Source organism: Staurois parvus, unplaced genomic scaffold, assembly GCF_062004578.1.
Source record: "Staurois parvus isolate SC_StPar_1 unplaced genomic scaffold, SC_StPar_1.0 ptg000578l, whole genome shotgun sequence".
Taxonomy (NCBI): Eukaryota; Metazoa; Chordata; class Amphibia; order Anura; family Ranidae; genus Staurois; species Staurois parvus.
In genome coordinates, this window is record NW_028318374.1 from 6,454,517 (window position 1) to 6,475,327 (window position 20,811).

The 20,811-nt window shown below is 44.7% G+C and overlaps 1 protein-coding gene across 1 annotated transcript in view; it reads left to right on the top strand.

Moving 5' to 3' along the window:
• The window catches only part of AK5 (adenylate kinase 5), a 316,529-nt gene that overhangs the window by 266,633 nt on the left and 29,085 nt on the right, over positions 1-20,811 (top strand). Inside the window, exons 11-12 of the mRNA XM_089692186.1 lie at positions 6,653-6,816; positions 18,669-18,785. Of these exons, the coding sequence (XP_089548312.1) occupies positions 6,653-6,816; positions 18,669-18,785 (281 nt within the window). The remainder of the gene's footprint in view (positions 1-6,652; positions 6,817-18,668; positions 18,786-20,811) is intronic.

A 20,811-nucleotide genomic window follows, 5' to 3' on the forward strand; every position in this document is an offset into this window, starting at 1 on the left:
TGCTGGTGGGTCTATTGATGTTGGCTGCTGGTGAGTCTATTGTTGCTGGCTGCTGGTGGGTCTAGTGATGCTGGCTGCTGGTGGGTCTATTGATGCTGGCTGCTGGTGGGTCTATTGATGCTGGCTGCTGGTGGGTCTATTGATGCTGGCTGCTGGTGGGTCTATTGTTGATGGCTGCTGGTGGGTCTAGTGATGCTGGCTGCTGGTGGGTCTATTGATGCTGGCTGCTGGTGGGTCTAGTGATGCTGGCTGCTGGTGGGTCTATTGATGCTGGCTACTGGAGGATCTATTGTTGATGGCAGGGGTCTATTGTTACTGGTGGATCTACTGTGGGTGATGGGATGTTTTGTTGCGGTCTATCGTATTGTTACTGGCTGCAGCGGATCTATTTTATTGCTTTTCTTGTTATTAACAAATTCCATACACATTACAAAATGATGCTTGGTTTTGCACCTTCAAAAGTATGGATGGAACCAAGAGACATTGCTCGGAGGTGGGTAAGGGGCGGAGACAAGGAGTGACTCAGAAGGGGTGAGTACCAGCACCTATTTTCTGAGAAAAAAGGGAAAGTATCGTGGTTTTGTATGTAGCTTCGTTATTTGTGTCATGTCTTTGGCCTCGTTCACGTGGTGTACTTAAAGTGATTGTAAACCCTCACCTTTTAAATCAACCCATTCCATTTATAATAGAAATAAAAATCAAAACATTTGTGTATGGACAAAAAAAAAACATTATAAATACCTTTTTCTCTTTTTTATAAGTGATCACATACCGTTTGATTCAGTTGCATAAGAGCAGGGGAAGGAGAAACAGCAGTACACTGATCTTCCCAGTGAATGGCTTTGCAGGTGGGAGTGTCAGGACAAGTCTGATCATTGGAGGAGAGCGCGCTGAGTTTCCAACACAGATAGAGAACTGACCACTCTGTGCTCTCATGCCTAGTGTGGTCAGTTTTTACAGGAAAGCAGGGGGACTGGCAGGAACTCCGGGGATTTCACACATAGGAAGCAATACAAAGAGAACAGGAGACTTTTTCATACAAGTACATGGTACAGCAGGCACATCAGGAATGGGAAATGTTAGGTTTATATATTTTTTAATGTCTGCCTGGAGTTCAGCTTCAAGAAAGGTCTGCTCTGCTTCTCACTGGTTCAGGTTCCAGGTCCACCTTTCTGCAAAGATTTCACATGAACTTTTGCGACACCAAATCATTTCCTCACCATGTACCTGCTGGCTCTCATATCTCACACCACTGATTTTGTTCACATTCATTATTTATCATTGGTTCTCCGTCCTCCAAAATAGTTGTCTGCTGCTGTTCATAATTGTGGCTGAGCATGAAATTTTCATGAAGCGCCATCACTTCATCAGAGATGTTATTCAGCAAAGTGCAACTATCAGACCAACCCGCCTGGGCAGGGGCGGACTGACAACTCATGGGGCCCCCGGGCAATAGGGGATCTTGGGGCCCCTGTGTCCTTGCCCAAACTCAAAAAAGCCTATGAAAAATGTACCAGGGGCATCTCATGGGGCCCCCTACTGACCCCGGGCCCTCGGGCAGTGCCCGAGTTTCCAAATGGTCAGTCCGCCCCTGCGCCTGGGGGAAGAATTTCATATTAGAGTTGCTTCCGGCATGCGCTGCTAGGGACGTTCTACCGCACAGTCGTCATTGGTTACAGCGAAATGCGTACAGCGCAGCAATGCAGACGCCGATCCATATTCACTATCCATCAGAGGTACAACGTGGACTCCGGAATTTGTTTTGTTTTCACATTTCCAACTCCTAAAGTAAATCTAAATCACCCCAATTCCTTGTCACCTCTAACGTTGTTCATGTAATGGCACAAGATGTTATCAATCCCTTCTTCATCGAAATCATGCCTGGTGGTTGTGCTGGTCCAGACACTTCCTGGTATAGTGTGACAACTCTCTGTCCCTGTGACAATTACTCTGCTGTGTTGTCACTCTGACATGTGCTTCTAGTGCAGACTATAAGTGGTCCTGCCAATGTTCATTGCACAGGCGTGGTCCACCGATATCAGGAAGCTGATCATGAGTTATGCCAGAAGCAACACACATCAGAGTCACATATACATCAGAGGATCCCCATCACATCAGAGGCCCCTATACATCAGAGTATCCCCGTCACATCAGAGGCCCCTATACATCAGAGGATCCCCATCACACCAGAGGCCCCTATACATCAGAGGCTCCCCATCACACCAGAGGCCCCTATACATCAGAGGCTTCCCATCACATCAGAGTCCCCTATACATCAGAGGATCCCCATCACACCAGAGGCCCCTATACATCAGAGGCTTCCCATCACATCAGAGTCCCCTATACATCAGAGGATCCCCATCACACCAGAGGCCCCTATACATCAGAGGCTCCCCATCACACCAGAGGCACCTATACATCAGAGGCTTCCCATCACATCAGAGTCCCCTATACATCAGAGGATCCCCATCACACCAGAGGCCCCTATACATCAGAGGATCCCCATCACATCAGAGGCCCCTATACATCAGAGACTCCATATCACACCAGAGGCCCCTATACATCAGAGGATCCCCATCACATCAGGGGCCCCTATACATCAGAGGATCCCCATCACATCAGAGGCCCCTATACATCAGAGGCCCCCCATCACAGTAGAATCCCTTACACATCAGAGGCTCCCCATCACAGTAGAGTCTCCTATACATCAGAGGCTCCCCATCACATTAGAGGACCCTATACATTAGAGACTCCCCATCACATCAGAGTCCCTATACAGCAGAGGCTCCCCATCGCATCAAAGGCCCCCTATACATCAGAGGCTCCCCATCACATTAGAGGACCCTATACATTAGAGACTCCCCATCACATCAGAGATTCCCCATCACATCAGAGTCCCCTATACATCAGAGGCTTCCCATCACACCAAAGGCCCCTATACATCAGAGACTCCCCATCACATCAGAGTCCCCTTATACATGAGAACTCCTATCACATCAGGGGCCCCCTATACATGAGAGTCCCCCATTATACCAGAGCCCCCCCATCACCACAAAGTGCCCCCCCCCATCCTCTCATCCATCTCTGATTCAGGGCAAACTGGGTCTCATGTTCGTGGCTCTGTGGGGAAATCCAAATAGCATCCCATGGCACCTTGGTTAAGAAACACTAGAGTCTCACCTCTTACAGCCACTGTATTACTGAGATTTACCCACTGCTATGTGTCTCCCACCAATCGTAGTTAATCCTGTACTGTGGGGGAGATTTACTAAACCTGGAGGGTTCAAAATCCGGTGCAGAACTGCATAGAAACCAATCAGATTCCAGGTTTGTTTTTTTAAAACCTTAACCGAACAGGCTGAAGTTAGAAGCTGATTGGCTCCCATGCACAGCTCCTCCAGATTCTGCACCTCCAGTTTCCATAAATCATCCCTGTGTCTGTCCATTTCGCTGTACATTAACCCTTTACAATACATTTTCCAGGCACTATGCATCAAAGCCAACTCAATTCCAGCTTTTTTTAAAAGGAGATCATCAATGGCAGCCCCCTTGTTTCCCTCCTGAATGGTTTCCTTTGGCCCATCACACTTCTTGTACCTCCAGCATGTTCCTGGAGCTCTTCTATCTGTGGAGAGCTTGATGGAGGCTGATACAGGGAAATACAGAGCGCCATCTAGTGGGTCATTTACAAATCTTTATGAAACACTGTCTAGGAGCTAGTATTTACATTGTGAAAGTCAATGGAATAATTAACCCCTTGCCCTCCAGAGGATTTACCCCCTTTCCTGACCAGGCCAATTTTTGCGATACGGCGCTGTGTTACTTTAACTGACAATTGTGCGGTCATGCAACGCTGCACCCAAATGAATTTTATGTCCTTTTTTCCCATGAATTGAGCTTTCTTTTGGAGTCATCTGATTGCCTGTTCCTTTTTTTTATTTTTTGAGCTATAAACCAAAAAAGACCGACAACTTTTTGCTATTAAACATGTCCAGTAGAAAAATTGTAAAAATCAAACTTCGTCATAAATTTTGTCCAAAATGTATTCTGCTGCATGTCTTTACTAAAAAAAATCCCAATTTGTGTGAATTAATTGGTTTACGTGAAAGTCATAGCATTTACAATTGGCGGAATATATACTGGAATTTTCTTTTAATTTTTACTAGTAATGGCGGCGACCAGCGACTTATAGTGGGACTGCGACAGGCATTCTGACTCTGGGGGGAACTGACATCCCCAGTGACACTAATACAGTGATCAGTGCTAATAAAAAGAACTTTTGCACGGTATTCTAATTTTTTCGAGTTTCACCTGTATATACATGATGTATCAGTGTCCATCACCCCTCACAACATACAAAACCATCTACAACTCTGAGATACATCACTAATCACATCCTAAACACCAACCAAACTGTCCTCATTGTCCCCTAAAATCTCCTGCTCTCTTTTTCTCTCATCGCCTCCAGGACCTCTCCAGAGCCACCCCCATCCTCTGGAACTCACTACCCCAATTTGTCCAGCTGTCTGCTTTTCTGTCCACCATTGTGCAATGCCTGAAAACTCATTTCTTAGAGAGAAGCCTATGCCACCCCTACATAAGAGCTGAGTTTTTATTTCTCCATCAACTGCCCACAGTTATTTCCTTTTGTATCACTTGCCCTTCCTTTTTAGAATGTGAGTTTTCATGAGCGGGGCCCCTTAACCCTCTTGTCTTGAATTACACTCTCTCCCTTCCTAGTGTAAAGTGCAACACAGACTGTTGGCTCTATATAAATTCAGAATAATAGAAACACTTTCCCTGTTTATGCAGTCCCTAGGGTCATAGTCTTCTTTATACTTTTCAGTTAATGTTCACTACCAACTGTTTTTTCCCAGACATAAAGGGAATGTTTAATTGTTTCATAAGCATTATTTTTATTATTATGGATAAATAATATATATTTCTATCCCACCAGCAGGTGGAGCTCTCAATCCCTTTTCAAATGTTTTTCCCTCTTAATTGTTGTTGAAAAAAATTAATATCCTCACAAAAATTTTTTAACTGACACATCCTTTAAAGTGTATCTAAATCCAATACTATGGCCAGTATAAAAGCCAGTCTACTGGGAACATAAACAAGAGCTGATTTATGCGGTTGTCCAGAGGCTGTTTATTACAATGCCAAGTGTATAAATAATATGCATGAAACTCACAGCTAGACAACTATGGGATGAATAACCTTTAATAAATGCCGGTTTGCAGAATATATTGACCTTCCACCAGCTGACACAGTTTCCTGCCACATTGGTGCATTTCTAAACACCTCCTCTGATGCTGTATATATTGCCCTTCCATGTGTGATTTATCTGTATATTATCCTGACTAGGTTTAGAACACAGACATGTAATAAATCTCTGAACTTAAGGATGAACTACACCACCCCAACCAACATTTTTCCAATGTGAATGACCTCGTTTCTTCTGTCTTTGCCTTCCTGTTGCAATAAACCCTGTCCCCTTGTATCTTATCTTGGTGTCACAAGGATGGAGAAATGCCCATTGGGCAATGGACTGCAATAAAAAACATGACAGGTCCAACCCTTCCCTAAACTTAACAAAGAAATTTGGGCTAAGGCCTGGTTCACACCAATGTATTTTTTAGTGCTTTTTGCAGAAACACACTACAGTCCGATTTTTATTATTATTATTATTATTATTATTATACAGGATTTATATAGTGCCAACAGTTTGCGCAGTGCTTTACAAAATGAAGGCAGACATTACAGTTACAATACAATTTGGTACAAGAGGAAACAGAGGGCCCGGCTCGTTAGAGCTTACAATCTAGGAGGAAGGGTTGAGTGATACAAAAGGTAATAGCTGTGGGGGGATGAGCTGATGGAGGAAATAAATGGCAGTTTACTAGGTAGAAACAGGATAGGCTTCTTTAAAGAGAGGTTTTCAGGGATCGTCTGAAGGTGGATAGATTTGGAGATAGCCGGACAGATTGGGGTAGGGAGTTCCATGGGATTGGAGAAGCTCGGGGGAAGTCCTGCAGATGAGCATGGGAGGAGGGGACACGGGAACTAGAGAGCAGAAGGTCTTGGGAGGATCTAAAAGAGCGTGTGATTGATATTTTGAGACCAGGTTGGTGATGTAGCTGGGGGCAGAGTTGTGGATGGCTTTGTAAGTTGTTAGTATATTGAATTTAACATGGTTTTTTATTAGACACGTTCACATATATGCTTTTTTTGAGCAGCTGTGTTTCTGTAAAGGGTCGGGGACGATTTTGAATGCAAAAAAAACATAGTTTTTGCTACAATAGATAGTGATGCTGCTGAAGCGCATGTAGTGCATTTTTGTCATATTCTGCCCAGCAACAAAAACATTTCCTCTTTAACAAAAACAAGAAAAATGGTGAAAAATGCAAAATGCAGCAAAAACGCGTGTGTAAAAATGCAAAGCGAAATGCATTGCAGAAACAGATCAAAAGCAAATTGCATAGGCGTGAACCAGGCCTAAGGGAAGAATAGTAACTGTCAGGAAGTTATAGTTGGGTTTTAACTACCACTGTATAAAAGTTGAATGCTTGCACTAGTACTAGTAATACTTTATATGACGGTCGTCTTTGATGTTTGTACTAGTAATACTTTACAATCTTCTGTATGACAGGTGGCCCGGGATCTGGTAAAGGGATTCAGTGTGAAAAATTAGCGCAGAAATACGGCTTCACCTACTTGTCTATCGGTGATTTGCTGCATAGTGATCTGGCCATACGTTCGGAAAGAAGTAAACTCATAAAGGATCACATGAAACACGGGGATCCGGTGCCAACGGTGAGTGCAATTTAAATTTAAACAGTAACAGACATGGTATAGCATCATGTAATAAGAGTCTGCAATCCCTACCAGAAGCACTGTGAATGGCCTGCTGAATGCTGATGCATTAACCTTCCTAGCAGTATGATTATTTCAGATTTTTGGTGCTGAAAGCGGTACCATTATTCTGCATGGAAATATGTAGTTTTTTATTGTATGCCTGTCATTTTTAGGAATAACTCACTGAAATCTGTCCGAACAAGAGTCTAGTAAACATTCCGGGTAGGATAAAACTTGAAACACGAAATCATAAGTTATAATTTAATAAATAATCATAAAAATAATATAATAATAATAAATTTAATTCAATAATATAATCAAACCGAAAACACTGAAATTTTAAATATAGCGCCAAGTTCGCACATCGCTGAGCAAAGTCGCAAAATCATTTTCAGTGTCTGATGACGAATTTCCCCCACGAATCATTATCACTCAATTCTGCAAGTGGTTCTGATTTACTATCACTGTTCTCTAGCTGATCTAAAACTGCTTTTGACCTAAAGGGACGCTTTTTGGACGCCATGGACTTTTCCCAGTTTCCAGGCAGAAAGAACAGTCAAAATGCAGGCAGGGCGCAGGACAAAGCACTCGGGACAAAATGTATGTGAAATGGTTTGATACAGGAATGTTTTGCTATGTAATAATCGTTTTTAAAAAAATGTCATTTTTTAAAAATTTCAAATTTGCCGCCAGCGCCCGTACGTCCTGACGTAACAGGGACTGGAACACAGGAGCCGGATGCCGGCATCGGCCGGAGGAGATGGCCGGGAACGCTGCAGGGGACGCATCGCGGGAGCGAAGGACAAGGTAAGCTCTGCAGGGACTCCCTATGCAGCGCCGCATGGTAAGCCCGAGTGTAGCTTGGGGTTACCGCTTTTGGTACTGAAATTTTACCCCGAGCTACACTCAGGAATACTGCCAGGGAGGTTAAACTACATACAACTCATGCAAACCTGTGATGTAAAATAATTAAATAACTTGTGAGGCACTACCTAAATTAAACACGGTTCGTCAGCACCAAACCCATACTCAAGCAATGTGTATAAAACATAAACCAATTTAAATAATAGTGCCGCGCTCCTAATTACTAATAAGACATTTTGTAAAAAATTATTTCATATCTCCCAAGAAAAATGTATAAACAATACAAATATAAATAATCTCTATAAGTGTAATTAATAGTGAACAAAAAAACAATAAAAAAGTGATAAAAAAAACAGTCTCTAGTGATGAAAGTGACAAATCCAAAGTGAGCAATCGCAATTCCCGGTGACTTCTTATTGTATTCTCAATATGCGCTCACCTCATTTAAAGCCTACTGAAAGGCTCAACCAGCTTTTGTTCACCAAATGGAACTATAGATCATATATTGCACCATAGCAGTAGTGGTGAGCATCTCCCAATTGATGTTCCATAGTGGCTCTCCTCTCCAACCTCTATCACTGCAGGGATCTCTCGCTCAATCTCCTCCTTAAGATATTCCTCAGTATAAAAGAGACATAGACATAGTGCCTTATCCCTTAAATATAATAAACCTTTAATATGTGCCCATAGGCACTCATATGTAATATAAAATATCAAGCGTTTTGAATATAACATCCACGATATATAACAGCCAGCGTGTCCGTCGTTCACTGTGTGTACTTGCTGTACACTACTTAAAAGTACTTATAATTACTTAAAAGTACTGTGTGTACCTTTAAGTAGTTATAATTCAATGTATCAATATGCTTTATATTGTATCTGTTTAGTAATTTATCTCTATGTAAGCTGTCAGTGTACTTGCCAGTCAATAAGGTGGAGTGACATAAAGTAGCAATGTAACTTTTAAGAACATCGTAACACGATCGCTGGCACGGTCGACTGTAATGGTATGTGGTTTTCTGGCCCCAAAAAGATGGCCGCGCCCAGGAGTACTTCAAGAAAATGGCGGATAATCGCTATATAAGGGAATATTGGTGTAGTGAACGTCCAATCAAATCCCCCTTATGAAGCTGTGTGACCTGCAGTGTAACGCGTAGGGGAGGGGCTACGACGTCACCTGGCACCCGAGGACGGCAAGTACACGCAGTGAACGGCGGACACTGGGCCAGGGCAGCCCTTAAAGTGGTTCTAATTGCTCAAGATTTTTTACCTTCATGCATTCTATGTATGAAGGTAAAAAACCTTCTGTGTGCAGCAGCTCCCTCAATACTTACCTGAGCCTGATCATGATCCAGCAATGTTAATGACAGCCTCAGCTGAGACAGCAAGCGTGAGCCATTGGCTCCTGCTGCTGTCAATCACAGCTAGTCAGCCAATGAGGAGAGAGGGGGGCAAGGCCAAGCGTCAGCTCCTTGTGTGAATGGACCCCATAGTAAGCTGCTTGCTGTGGTGGCACTCGACAGATGGGAGGAGCCAGAAGAACCTGCGGGGGACAAAAGAAAATAAGATACAGGCTGCTCTTTGCAAAACCACTGTACAGAGCAGGTAAGTATAGACATGTTTGTTATTTTCCCAAAAAAAGAAACTTTAGAATTGCTTTAGAAAAGCGTGACTAAGCCTGCTGAGCAGCAGGAGAGTTTGGCTGGAAGATGAAGTGAGAGGCTGGGATTCAGGAGCCTGGGAGGGGGCCCAGGAGGAAGGGGCCTACCTCCAGGCAGGATATGGAAAGGAGGATTGCTAGAACTCTCCGGTCCTCAGAGAGAGGACCACCTGTAGAGCCAGGGAAGGAGCCAGCTCAGCAGAAGGCCGGAAGGCAGCCACCAATCCAACCAGCCTGCAGGTAAGGAACGGTGAGTGATCCTACACCCCTTGGGCCAGATAAGGGGAGAGGGCATTCTGATGGGAAACCTGACCGGCCCCCATCTGGGCTTGTGCATTTACAATTACAGATTCTGGGACCCCTTGCTCAAGGATTCCCTCAGTTTAGCTGTATGAGAAGAGGATTCATCTGGGGTCTGGGTTGGTACACCAGGAGAGGCTGGAGAGCTCTCCATGAAGAGATTTTGTTACATAAAGACTTGTACATAGTTGCTAAGGAGTTTGTCCTCAAGTTGCAGTTCCCTTGGGCATCCCATACACCCCCTATCCCATTCAAGTTCAATACCCCTAATAAAACCTTAAAAAAAAACAAGCTCAAGGACTGTTCACTGTCTGAGGTGTGCAAGTTGGAAGAAAATATTACCTGTGTAATTAATATGTGTTCGGGTTTAAAGGGATGAGGTGGCAACCCTAGTATCAATACAGCTGTGAAGCCCTCAGAGGTTAGTTGGAGAACAGCACCATATTCGGGTTTAAAGGGTTGAGATGGCAACCTTAATTCATACTGAGATTAAATTACACACAGGTGGACTGTATTTACTAATTAGGTGACTTCTGAAGGCAATTGGTTCCACTAGATTTTAGTTAGGGGTATCAGAGTAAAGGGGGGCTGAATACAAATGCACTCCACACTTTCCATATATTTATTTGTAAACAATTTTGAAACCCATTTATCATTTTCCTTCCACTTCACCACTTTGTGTTGGTCAATCACATAAAATCCCAATAAAATAAATTAATGTTTTTGGTTGTAACATGACAAAATGTGGAAAATTTCAAGGGGTATGAATACTTTTTCAAGGCACTGTATGCGGATTGGATGCGGTTTAAACTGCTTCTAATCCGCATGACATGTGAAATAACATTGCTTCCTATGGTACCCATTCACATATATCCGGTGCACTGGCGGTGCAGATTGAAAAAGAGTCCGGACTGATTTCTGAGCAGTGAAGTCCGGTTCAGGTGCTGATTACAGGCTATTGCCTTTTATGGGAGCCATTTCTAAACCGCACATGTGTGAACAGGATAAAATCCTGTCCTGAGCCTGATGTAAACCTGACCTGAACTGCTGAAAAACTACTGTATCAATTAGCTGTGAAACCTGAGCTTCAATCCGCACCCCACATGTGTGAATCAGCTTTTAGGCTTCATTCACACTAGCAGGGGTGGACTGACCATTCGAGCACTTGGGCACTGCCTGAGGGCCCGGGGCCCCATGAAATGCCCCTGGTACCTTTTTTATAGGCTTTTTTTGGGTGTGCTTTGAGTGTGGGCAAGGACAGAGGGGACCCATGATCCCCTATTTCCCTGGAAGCCCCAGGAGTTGTCAGTCCGCCCATGCACACCAGTGCATTTTTTTGTGCTTTTTGTAAAAACGCACTACAGTCTATTTAACATGTTTTCCTATGGCACATGTTCACATCTATGCTTTTTTGAACTGTGTTTTTGGAAAGGGTCAGGGACTTTTTAAAAGCAGAAGGCAGCATTTTTGCTACAATAGGGTTCAATGGAGAAGCTGCTGCAATGGATGGTGGTGCGTTTTTGCCACGTTTTGCATTTTTATTCTGCCTGGTGGAAAAAATTCCACTTTAACTAAAAAAAAAAAAAATAGTTACACCCAAGCACCCCCAAAAAAAAAGATGAACAAAATGCAGCAAAAACACGTGTAGAAAAACGCACAACAAACTGCAAAAGGCACTGGAGAAAGCATCAAATGCAAAATGCGTATATGTGAATCAAGCCTACATGAAAGAAAAACGCACGCAATGCACAAAACATTCACTTGCGATACACAATACATATTACTGTGCACACCAGAATGAAAACCATATTTCCAGGGCCAATGTTCTTGGTTAACTCTATACTGATGACCTCTAAGCATCATCTATGGAAACTATAGGGCGTGGAAGTTCATAGTCATTTTGCGCAGATGTAAAGCTTGGTTTGTTGGGTATCTACTTACTCAGCGCATCCTCATATACCAAGAAATTGGGTAAAACTTTAACTGCCATTATTTTATTCTTCAGGGTCGCTGCTTTCAGAAAATATATACAGGTGAAACTCGAAAAATTAGAATATCATGCAAAAGTTCATTTATTTCAGTAATGCAACTTAAAAGGTGAAACTAATATATGAGATAGGCTTATTACATGCAAAGCAAGATAGTTCAAGCCGTGATTTGTCATAATTGTGATGATTATGGCTTACAGCTCATGAAAACCCCAAATCCACAATCTCAGATAATTAGAATGTTGTGAAAAGGTGCAATATTCTCGGCTCAAAGTGTCCCACTCTAATCAGCTAATTAAGCCAAAACACCTGCAAAGGGTTCCTGAGCCTTTAAATGGTCTCTCAGTCTGGTTCAGTAGGAATCACAATCATGGAAAGACTGCTGACCTGACAGTTGTGCAGAAAACCATCATTGACACCCTCCATAAGGAGGGAAAGCCTCAAAAGGTAATTGCAGAAGAACTTGGATGTTCGCAAAGTGCTGTATCAAAGCACATTAATAGAAAGTTATGTGAAAGGGAAAAGTGTGGAAGAAAAAGGTGCACAAGCAGCAGGGATGACCGCAGCCTGGAGAGGATTGTCAGGAAAAGGACATTCAAAAGTGTTGGGGACTTTCACAAGGAGTGGAATGAGGCTGGAGTCAGTGCATCAAGAGCCACCACACACAGACGGATCCTGGACATGGGCTTCAAATGTCATATTCCTCTTGTCAAGCCGCTCCTGAACAACAAACAACGTCAGAAGCGTCTTACCTGGGCTAAAGAAAAACAGACCTGGTCTGTTGCTCAGTGGTCCAAAGTCCTCTTTTCTGATGAGAGCAACTTTTGCATCTCATTTGGAAACCAAGGACCCCGAGTATGGAGGAAGAATGGAGAGGCACAAGGACCCCGAGTATGGAGGAAGAATGGAGAGGCCCAAGGACCCCGAGTATGGAGGAAGAATGGAGAGGCACAAGGACCCCGAGTATGGAGGAAGAATGGAGAGGCACAAGGACCCCGAGTATGGAGGAAGAATGGAGAGGCACAAGGACCCCGAGTATGGAGGAAGAATGGAGAGGCACAAGGACCCCGAGTATGGAGGAAGAATGGAGGCACACACTGCAAGATGCTTGAAGTCCAGTGTGAAGTTTCCACAGTCTGTGTTGATTTGGGGAGCCATGTCATCTGCTGGTGTTGGTCCTCTGTGCTTCATTAAGTCCAGGGTCAACACAGCGGTCTACCAGGAGATTTTGGAGCACTTCATGCTTCCTTCCGCAGACGAGCTTTATGGGGATGCTGACTTCATTGTCCAGCAGGACTTGGCACCTGCCCACACTGTCAAAAGCACCAAAACCTGGTTCAATGACCGTGGGATTACTGTGCTTGATTGGCCTGCAAACTCGCCTGACCTGAACCCCATAGCGAATCTTTGGGGCATTGCCAAGAAAAATATGAGAGACATGAGACCGAACAATGCAGAAGAGCTGAAGGCCGCTATTGAAGCATCCTGGTCTTCCATAACACCTCAGCAGTGCCACAGGCTGATAGCTTCCATGCCACGCTGCATTGAGGCAGTAATTGCTGCAAAAGGGGCCCAAACCAAGTACTGAGTACATATGCATGCTTATACTTTTCAGAGGTCCGATATTGTTCTATGTACAATCCTTGTTTTATTGATTGCATGGAATATTCTCATTTTCTGAGATTGTGGATTTGGGGTTTTCATGAGCTGTAAGCCATAATCATCACAATGATGACAAATCACGGCTTGAACTATCTTGCTTTGCATGTAATGAGTCTACCTCATATATTAGTTTCACCTTTTAAGTTGCTGCACTGAAATAAATGAACTTTTGCACGATATTCTAATTTTTCGAGTTTCACCTGTACATGGCTGGGGGTTTTAGCTAATCTTCAGGGCTAAAATTATTTTTCAAATAATGGCTCAGGCAGTGAAAAGGTTAAAAAAAACAGTTTCAAGTGACAAAATGAAGTATTCGGTAAACTGCTAATGTGGTCCAGCAAACAATGCAGATGCGCAAAGAATTCAGAAAGTCATCTCAATTTTTGTCTGCCTTGATTTTGTAAACCTCTCTCCCAACTGTTGGCATCAGCAATCAAATTAAATCGTTCAAAGCAAGACTGGATCTGATTGGCGGCTGTGAGAAGTAACAGTTGTCAGCTTCTGTATTGTTCTCCTTACAGATTCCTTTTTAATTTAATTTCAGTAATTCATGTTTATCAGCGGCTCCATCTGTCAGTTCTCCTCCATCGAAAACGTTTTAGATGAGAGAAGGCCGGTGACACGTTGTAGATAAATCCTCCTAACAGGAGAGGAATCTGAGAACAAAACGATTATGACACAAAGTGCGCTTTGCTGGAGAACGCAAGACACAGAAAAAACAGATGATTATCCATCCTTGGCTTCAGTGCCTTGGCTGTGCCAGACATACAATACATTAATGAAATCATTCTTCTAATGAAAGGTTATTGAGATAAAACGTGGATCCTGCAACAAAGCTTCCACGGCGGATAGGAGGCAACGCGTTTCGTACATTCTTGTCTTGTAGATTTGGGTGCTAGGATTATAGTTAGGCCTCTACATGTCCTTGTTAGCCAACAAAAGACAGAATTTTGGTTCCATTATCACATGAAAATTAAAGATTTCTTAAAGTGTTACTAAACCCACAACAGTACAATCAGTCTGTATATGCAGTAAAGCATGCTTGTTATACTCACTGTGGAACCTAAGGGGTTAATCCTCCGCATTGTGTAAAAGTGATCTTTGATCCTGACTTCTCTGATCCTCCCCTTCTTCCAGTGTCCTCCTCTTATCTCCTGATAAGACATATCGTATGGGGTCACTCTGTACATGGTCCGTTTGTATGTGTATTGCTAGAGAAGTTTTTTTTTTCTTTGGCCCTGTGCTGATCACATGCAGTCTCCCATCAGCACTGTCCAGACAGAGGTCAGGGGTTCTGCATCCTCCTAGAGCAGAATGAAAACTCCTCCTACAAGCTTTAACCAGTGCTCTGCTGGACACTGATAGAAGTCACAGGACTGCTCTAACTTCTGATGAGAAAAGGTATTTAGCAGTTTATATTTACTAAAATAATTTCCCTGTTATGTGTACTGTGGGAGACCAGATATAGGGAATGCAGGGTCCGGGGAGACCAGATATAGTGAATGCCGGGTCCAGGAAGACCAGATATAGTGAATGCCGGGTCCGGGGAGACCAGATATAGTGAATGCAGGGTCCGGGGAGACCAGATATAGTGAATGCGGGGTCCTTGGAGACCAGATATAGTGAATGCCGGGTCCTTGGAGACCAGATATAGTGAATGCAGGGTCCGGGGAGACCAGATATAGTGAATGCGGGGTCCAGGGAAACCAGATATAGTGAATGTGGGGTCCGGGGAGACCAGATATAGTGAATGCGGGGTCCGGGGAGACCAGATATAGTGAATGCAGGGTCCGGGGAGACCAGATATAGTGAATGCAGGGTCCGGGGAGACCAGATATAGTGAATGCAGGGTCCGGGGAGACCAGATATAGTGAATGCAGGGTCTGGGGAGACCAGATATAGTGAATGCAGGGTTCTTGGAGACCAGATATAGTGAATGCAGGGTCCGGGGAGACCAGATATAGTGAATGAAGGGTCCGAGGAGACCAGATATAGTGAATGCAGGGTCCAGGGAGACCAGATATAGTGAATGCAGGGTCCAGGGAGACCAGATATAGTGAATGCAGGGTCCAGGGAGACCAGATATAGGGAATGCAGGGTCCGTGGAGACCGGATATAGTGAATGCAGGGTCCGGGGAGACCAGATATAGAGAATGCAGGGTCCGGGGAGACCAGATATAATGAATGCAGGGTCCGGGGAGACCAGATATAGTGAATGCAGGGTCCAGGGAGACCAGATTTAGTGAATGCGGGGTCCAGGGAGACCAGATATAATGAATGCAGGGTCCGGGGAGACCAGATATAGTGAATGCAGGGTCCAGGGAGACCAGATTTAGTGAATGCAGGGTCCGGGGAGACCAGATATAGTGAATGCGGGGTCCAGGGAGACCAGATATAATGAATGCAGGGTCCGGGGAGACCAGATATAGTGAATGCAGGGTCCAGGGAGACCAGATTTAGTGAATGCAGGGTCCGGGGAGACCGGATATAGTGAATGCAGGGTCCGGGGAGACCAGATATAGTGAATGCAGGATCCGGGGAGACCAGATATAGTGAATGCAGGGTCCAGGGAGACCAGATTTAGTGAATGTAGGGTCCAGGGAGACCGGATATAGTGAATGCAGGGTCCGGGGAGACCGGATATAGTGAATACAGGGTCCGGGGAGACCGGATATAGTGAATGCAGGGTCCGGGGAGACCAGATATAGTGAATGCCGGGTCCGGGGAGACCGGATATAGTGAATACAGGGTCCGGGGAGACCGGATATAGTGAATGCAGGGTCCTGGGTTTAGTAACACTGTAAAGCAGAACTACACTGCACCTGAGCACTACAAACCAAAAAAGCTATTTGATTAACTTTTAATATTCAAAGCAAACAACTCCCCCATCTATCCATGTTGCTTAAAAATCACTTTGAACCCCCCCCCCCCAGCAGTTCTGGCTTTGGTCATCTGGAGAAAGGGCAGATGAATCATGTAGCATTTACTTCCTGGAATCCATCTACACCTAGCTTAGGCATGCAGGCAGGAGGATGTGCTTAGCTGAGAAAGCACCTCCTCCCCTCCTGAAGACTTCTGGAATGTATGACATCATTTGCCTAGGCCTGGAAACCAGGAAGTATCTGAAGAAATGTAAAAAAAAAGTTTAAAACCAGTAAAGTGCATTTGTAATCTACCAATACATATACAGGCATTAAAGTGACACTTAAATGATATCTTTATTCTCTAAAAAACATCCATACACATCCACTACCTAACGCCCCTGTAATCTATTTTTCGTGAAATCTATTTCCTGCTGTGTTTTTCTGCCTCTTGGTAATTCCCCCTGTGAGCTTTTCTACCTCTCATTTTCTCCCTCACTTCCATTTGTCCGGATCAAGCAGTGCACGTTAGTTGATATCAGTCCTAAAAGGTATATTCCAGTGATGGAGTATAAATGACTTCAATCCAAATGGGTATATTCCAGCATCCTAACATGAAGGTGTAGAAAAATTGCATTAGATGGCATCACCCCTACAGGAGACGTGTTATTACACGAAGCGCGTCTAGGAGGAGCCTCTGCACGCCTTGACGTTACGCCACCGGATCAGGCGGTCCGGTGGCCATCATTTTTATTCACTGGTCGGTGCATTTAAAGAGCTCATTCACACTATACTTGTATAGGTACTCTAACCCTGTACGTTTACTGTTTTATCTTAATGATATATACTCAATAAATACTTTTCATAATACTACACCATGAGCGTTTTCATCTCTATTACCTGGCACTGAGCCTCCACATCTCAGCCCAGCATTCTAGGAGTCCACCCAGGCAGGACAATTTGGGATATAGGTCCAGACCATCATCTCTGGCAGCTGTCACCCCATTTACCACCAGAGGGCACCTTTATCATCAGGCTATACCTTCATGGGACCTCCAGCTTCATGGAATTTCTATGTGCACATTAAATTGCACTTCCGGTGAGTGGGCAATTTTTCTACACCTTCATGTTAGGATGCTGGAATATACCCATTTGGATTGAAGTCATTTATACTCCATCACTGGAATATACCTTTTAGGACTGATATCATATTACCTCGGACTGTTTAACATTCAGTTTATAGGACTTTTTCTATTTCTATCATATTTTGTCATACTTGTGACAGTGTGTTTTATTTGTACAGCGCTGCACACCCTATTTTCATGTCATATTCTTAGAAAGGCTTTGTGGTTCCTTTTTGTGCATCAGCAGCTTTTTATTGGTGCGCTCGCTAACTCACACATTTATATAGTACACGTTAGTTGCGGACATGTGCACTGCTCTATGTACACTACAAATCCCACAGTCCATCTCTGGAGAGAGCAAGAGTGGGTGGCTACATTCCTACATACAGTGGGACCATGGAGAAGGAACATAGCCACCCTCTAACAGGAAGTCAGATCACATTAGCAAGAAGTGAGATTTGCAGGAGGCTGAGAGCAATAGAAGGGACTTTATGAGTTAAAGTGGAACTAAAGTCTGCAATACTTCCCTCTCCTTTAATGGTCTGAGGTCCCTTGCAGGTGCCAGCATCTTCTACCAGCTTCTTCTGGGTGCTAGGCTTCACTGGCCAGTTGCGGGATGACGTCACTGCTGCCCTTGCACAGGAGTCCAGTCATCCTGGTACACAGGGTCTGTGCTGGATTGTAAATTGAGCTGCGCGTGCACAGCTTGTACAGTATAGAGAAGACTGTGAGCAGGCAGATAGGTTTATTATATTGCTGAAGAGCCATTGCAAGGCTTTTCTGCAATATAGAGCCAACCTGCTGCCAGTTATATTACAGACTTTTATCCCCCCAAATTTTCCCTACCTTAGAACAAAGGACTCCAGAGGCACGCTGTCACTGCTGTAGGTGCCTCCATCTTCACCCGCAATGATGTCACTCCTGCACATGGGAGTCATGGCAGTGGCACAGCTCTCTCAATGGACGTTACTCCGTGCATTGAGAGCGCAGTGCGCATGCATCGGTGATGTCACCGGCTGCTACTCTAGTAAATATCTCTTAAACTGTTTTACCCTCCTTATTGTTATTACTGCTTAGGGGCGGACTGACAACACATGGGGCCCCCGGGCAATAGGGGATCATGGGGCCCCTGTGTCCTCGCCCACACTCAAACCACACCCAAAAAAGCCTATAAAAGGTACCAGGGGCATCTCATGAGGCCCCCTACTGACCCCGGGTCCTTGGGCAGTGCTCAAATGGTCAGTCCGCCCCTGTTACTGCTGGATATAAAAATCTTGGCCTTCTTTAGCAGCATTGTGTTTGTTTTTATTGAACTCTATGGGGTATAACGATGTACCTCTGTTCTAAACAGGACATCATTCTGGACATTCTGAAGGATGCAATTAGCTCATCGCTTATGACCACCAAGGGATTCCTGCTGGACAGCTTCCCCTGCGAAATCAGGCAAGCTGAAGAGTTTGAATGCAAGGTGAGCCTCTGTGTTGTGTTTATAGGGAGATTCTCTGGGCACCAGCCAGGTGGAGGGATCTGCAATCAGGGCTGCTGATAGAAACCAGGGGGCCCCCCCATACAGCCAACCTGTAAAATACAAAAAAAAGTTTACTATGATTCAGTTATGAATTAACACAGCGCATGATCGGTATCAATCACTCATTGTGTTCATTCAGGAATGAAAGGTGCTGGTAAATGTGACCCCTCTCCCACTCTCCATCCTGAAGAATCCTATTGTGTGTTTGTAGTTGCCGGTGGAAAGGAAAAGAGGGAAGCTGGAAGCACTGCAGGGTTGGAGGCACACAGGGGGAAATGTATGGTGCACAGGGAAGATGATGGGTGTAGCGGTGGGTGTCAATTACTGGAACAGATCCCCTGTATGGCTCTCTCTGCAGCGGCTGAAAGCCAGTGGGAAGGAGAGCTGAAGAAGTCAGCTTTAAGCTGCTGCAGAGAGAGCCATACAGGGGATCACTTCCAGCAATTGGCCCCGCGTTGTGCCGATCACCCTCCCTGCCCACATTCAATTCACCCAGCTGCCTTGGCCCCCCTGCTGGCTTGGGCCCCGTACAGGAGGACCAGTGGTACCCCCTTGTCCACGGCCCTGTCTGCAATGCACCTTATGTCTCTTCCGTCATAGGTGTGCACCGCAGAACTACAACTCCCAGGAGCCCTGCAGATGCATACATTATATACAATAACTAGGGTGGCTATAGCTGTGTTGAGGGCAGTGTGAGCGGAGTATGTCTCTATATTCAGCCAGGCTCCTGTTTGGGAAGTGTTACCTTTATATACAGAGAGGAGAGTGGGCTGTGCATGGATGGGCAGAGGGAGGCTGGACACATTTATCACTGGGTACCTCCCACACCAGGCGGCCATGATGTGAAGTTGGTCTTGCCTGCACAGAAATACAGCTGGGTGACTAGGTGACCAATCATCCAGGGTATAGGCCGCTTCATGGGGTGACAGGTCTCCTATACAGGAAGTTCCTTTTGCATAGCAGTTTTGAGTTCAGCTGTTCTTTTATGTAATTACAGACTTAACGTGCTACTAAACCCACAACAGTACAATCAGTCTGTATATGCAGTAAAGCATGCTTGTTATACTCACTGTGGAACATAAGGGGTTAATCCTCCACATTGTATAAAAAGGCTGTTTGATCTTGACTTCTCTGATTCTCCCCTTCTACTGCCCCCAATTCATCTGCTGATAGTACAGAGCCTTGGGGGCAAGCTGCACATGCTCAGTTCAGTGTGTATTGCTAGAGATATTTTTTTTTTGTCTTGGGAGAGTGCATGTGGTCAGCTCAGGGCCAATCAGCACTGTCCAGACAGAGGGTCAGGGGTTCTGCATCCTCCTAGAGCAGAAAGATAACTCCTCCTACAAGCTTTAACCAGAGCTCTGCTGGACACTGATAAAAGTCAGAAGACTGCTCTAACTGCTGACGAGAAAAGGTATTTAGCAGTTTATATTTGCTAAAATAATTGGATTTCCATGTTGTGTGTACTGTGGGAGATCAGATATAGTGAATACAGGGTCCTGGGAGACCAGATATAATGAATGCAGGGTCCTGGGAGACCAGATATAGTGAATGCAGGGTCCTGGGAGACCAGATATAGTGAATGCAGGGTCTGGGGAGATGGGATATAGTGAATGCAGGGTCCGGGGAGACCAGATATAGTGAATGCAGGGTCCTTGGAGACCAGATATAGTGAACGCAGGGTCCTTGGAGACCAGATATAGTGAATGCAGGGTCCTGGGAGACCAGATATAGTGAATTCAGGGTCCTGGGAGACCAGATATAGTGAATGCAGGGTCCAGGGAGACCAGATATAGTGAATTCAGGGTCCTTGGAGACCAGATATAGTGAATGCAGGGTCCTTGGAGACCAGATATAGTGAATTCAGGGTCCTTGGAGACCAGATATAGTGAATTCAGGGTCCTTGGAGACCAGATATAGTGAATGCAGGGTCCAGGGAGACCAGATATAGTGAATTCAGGGTCCT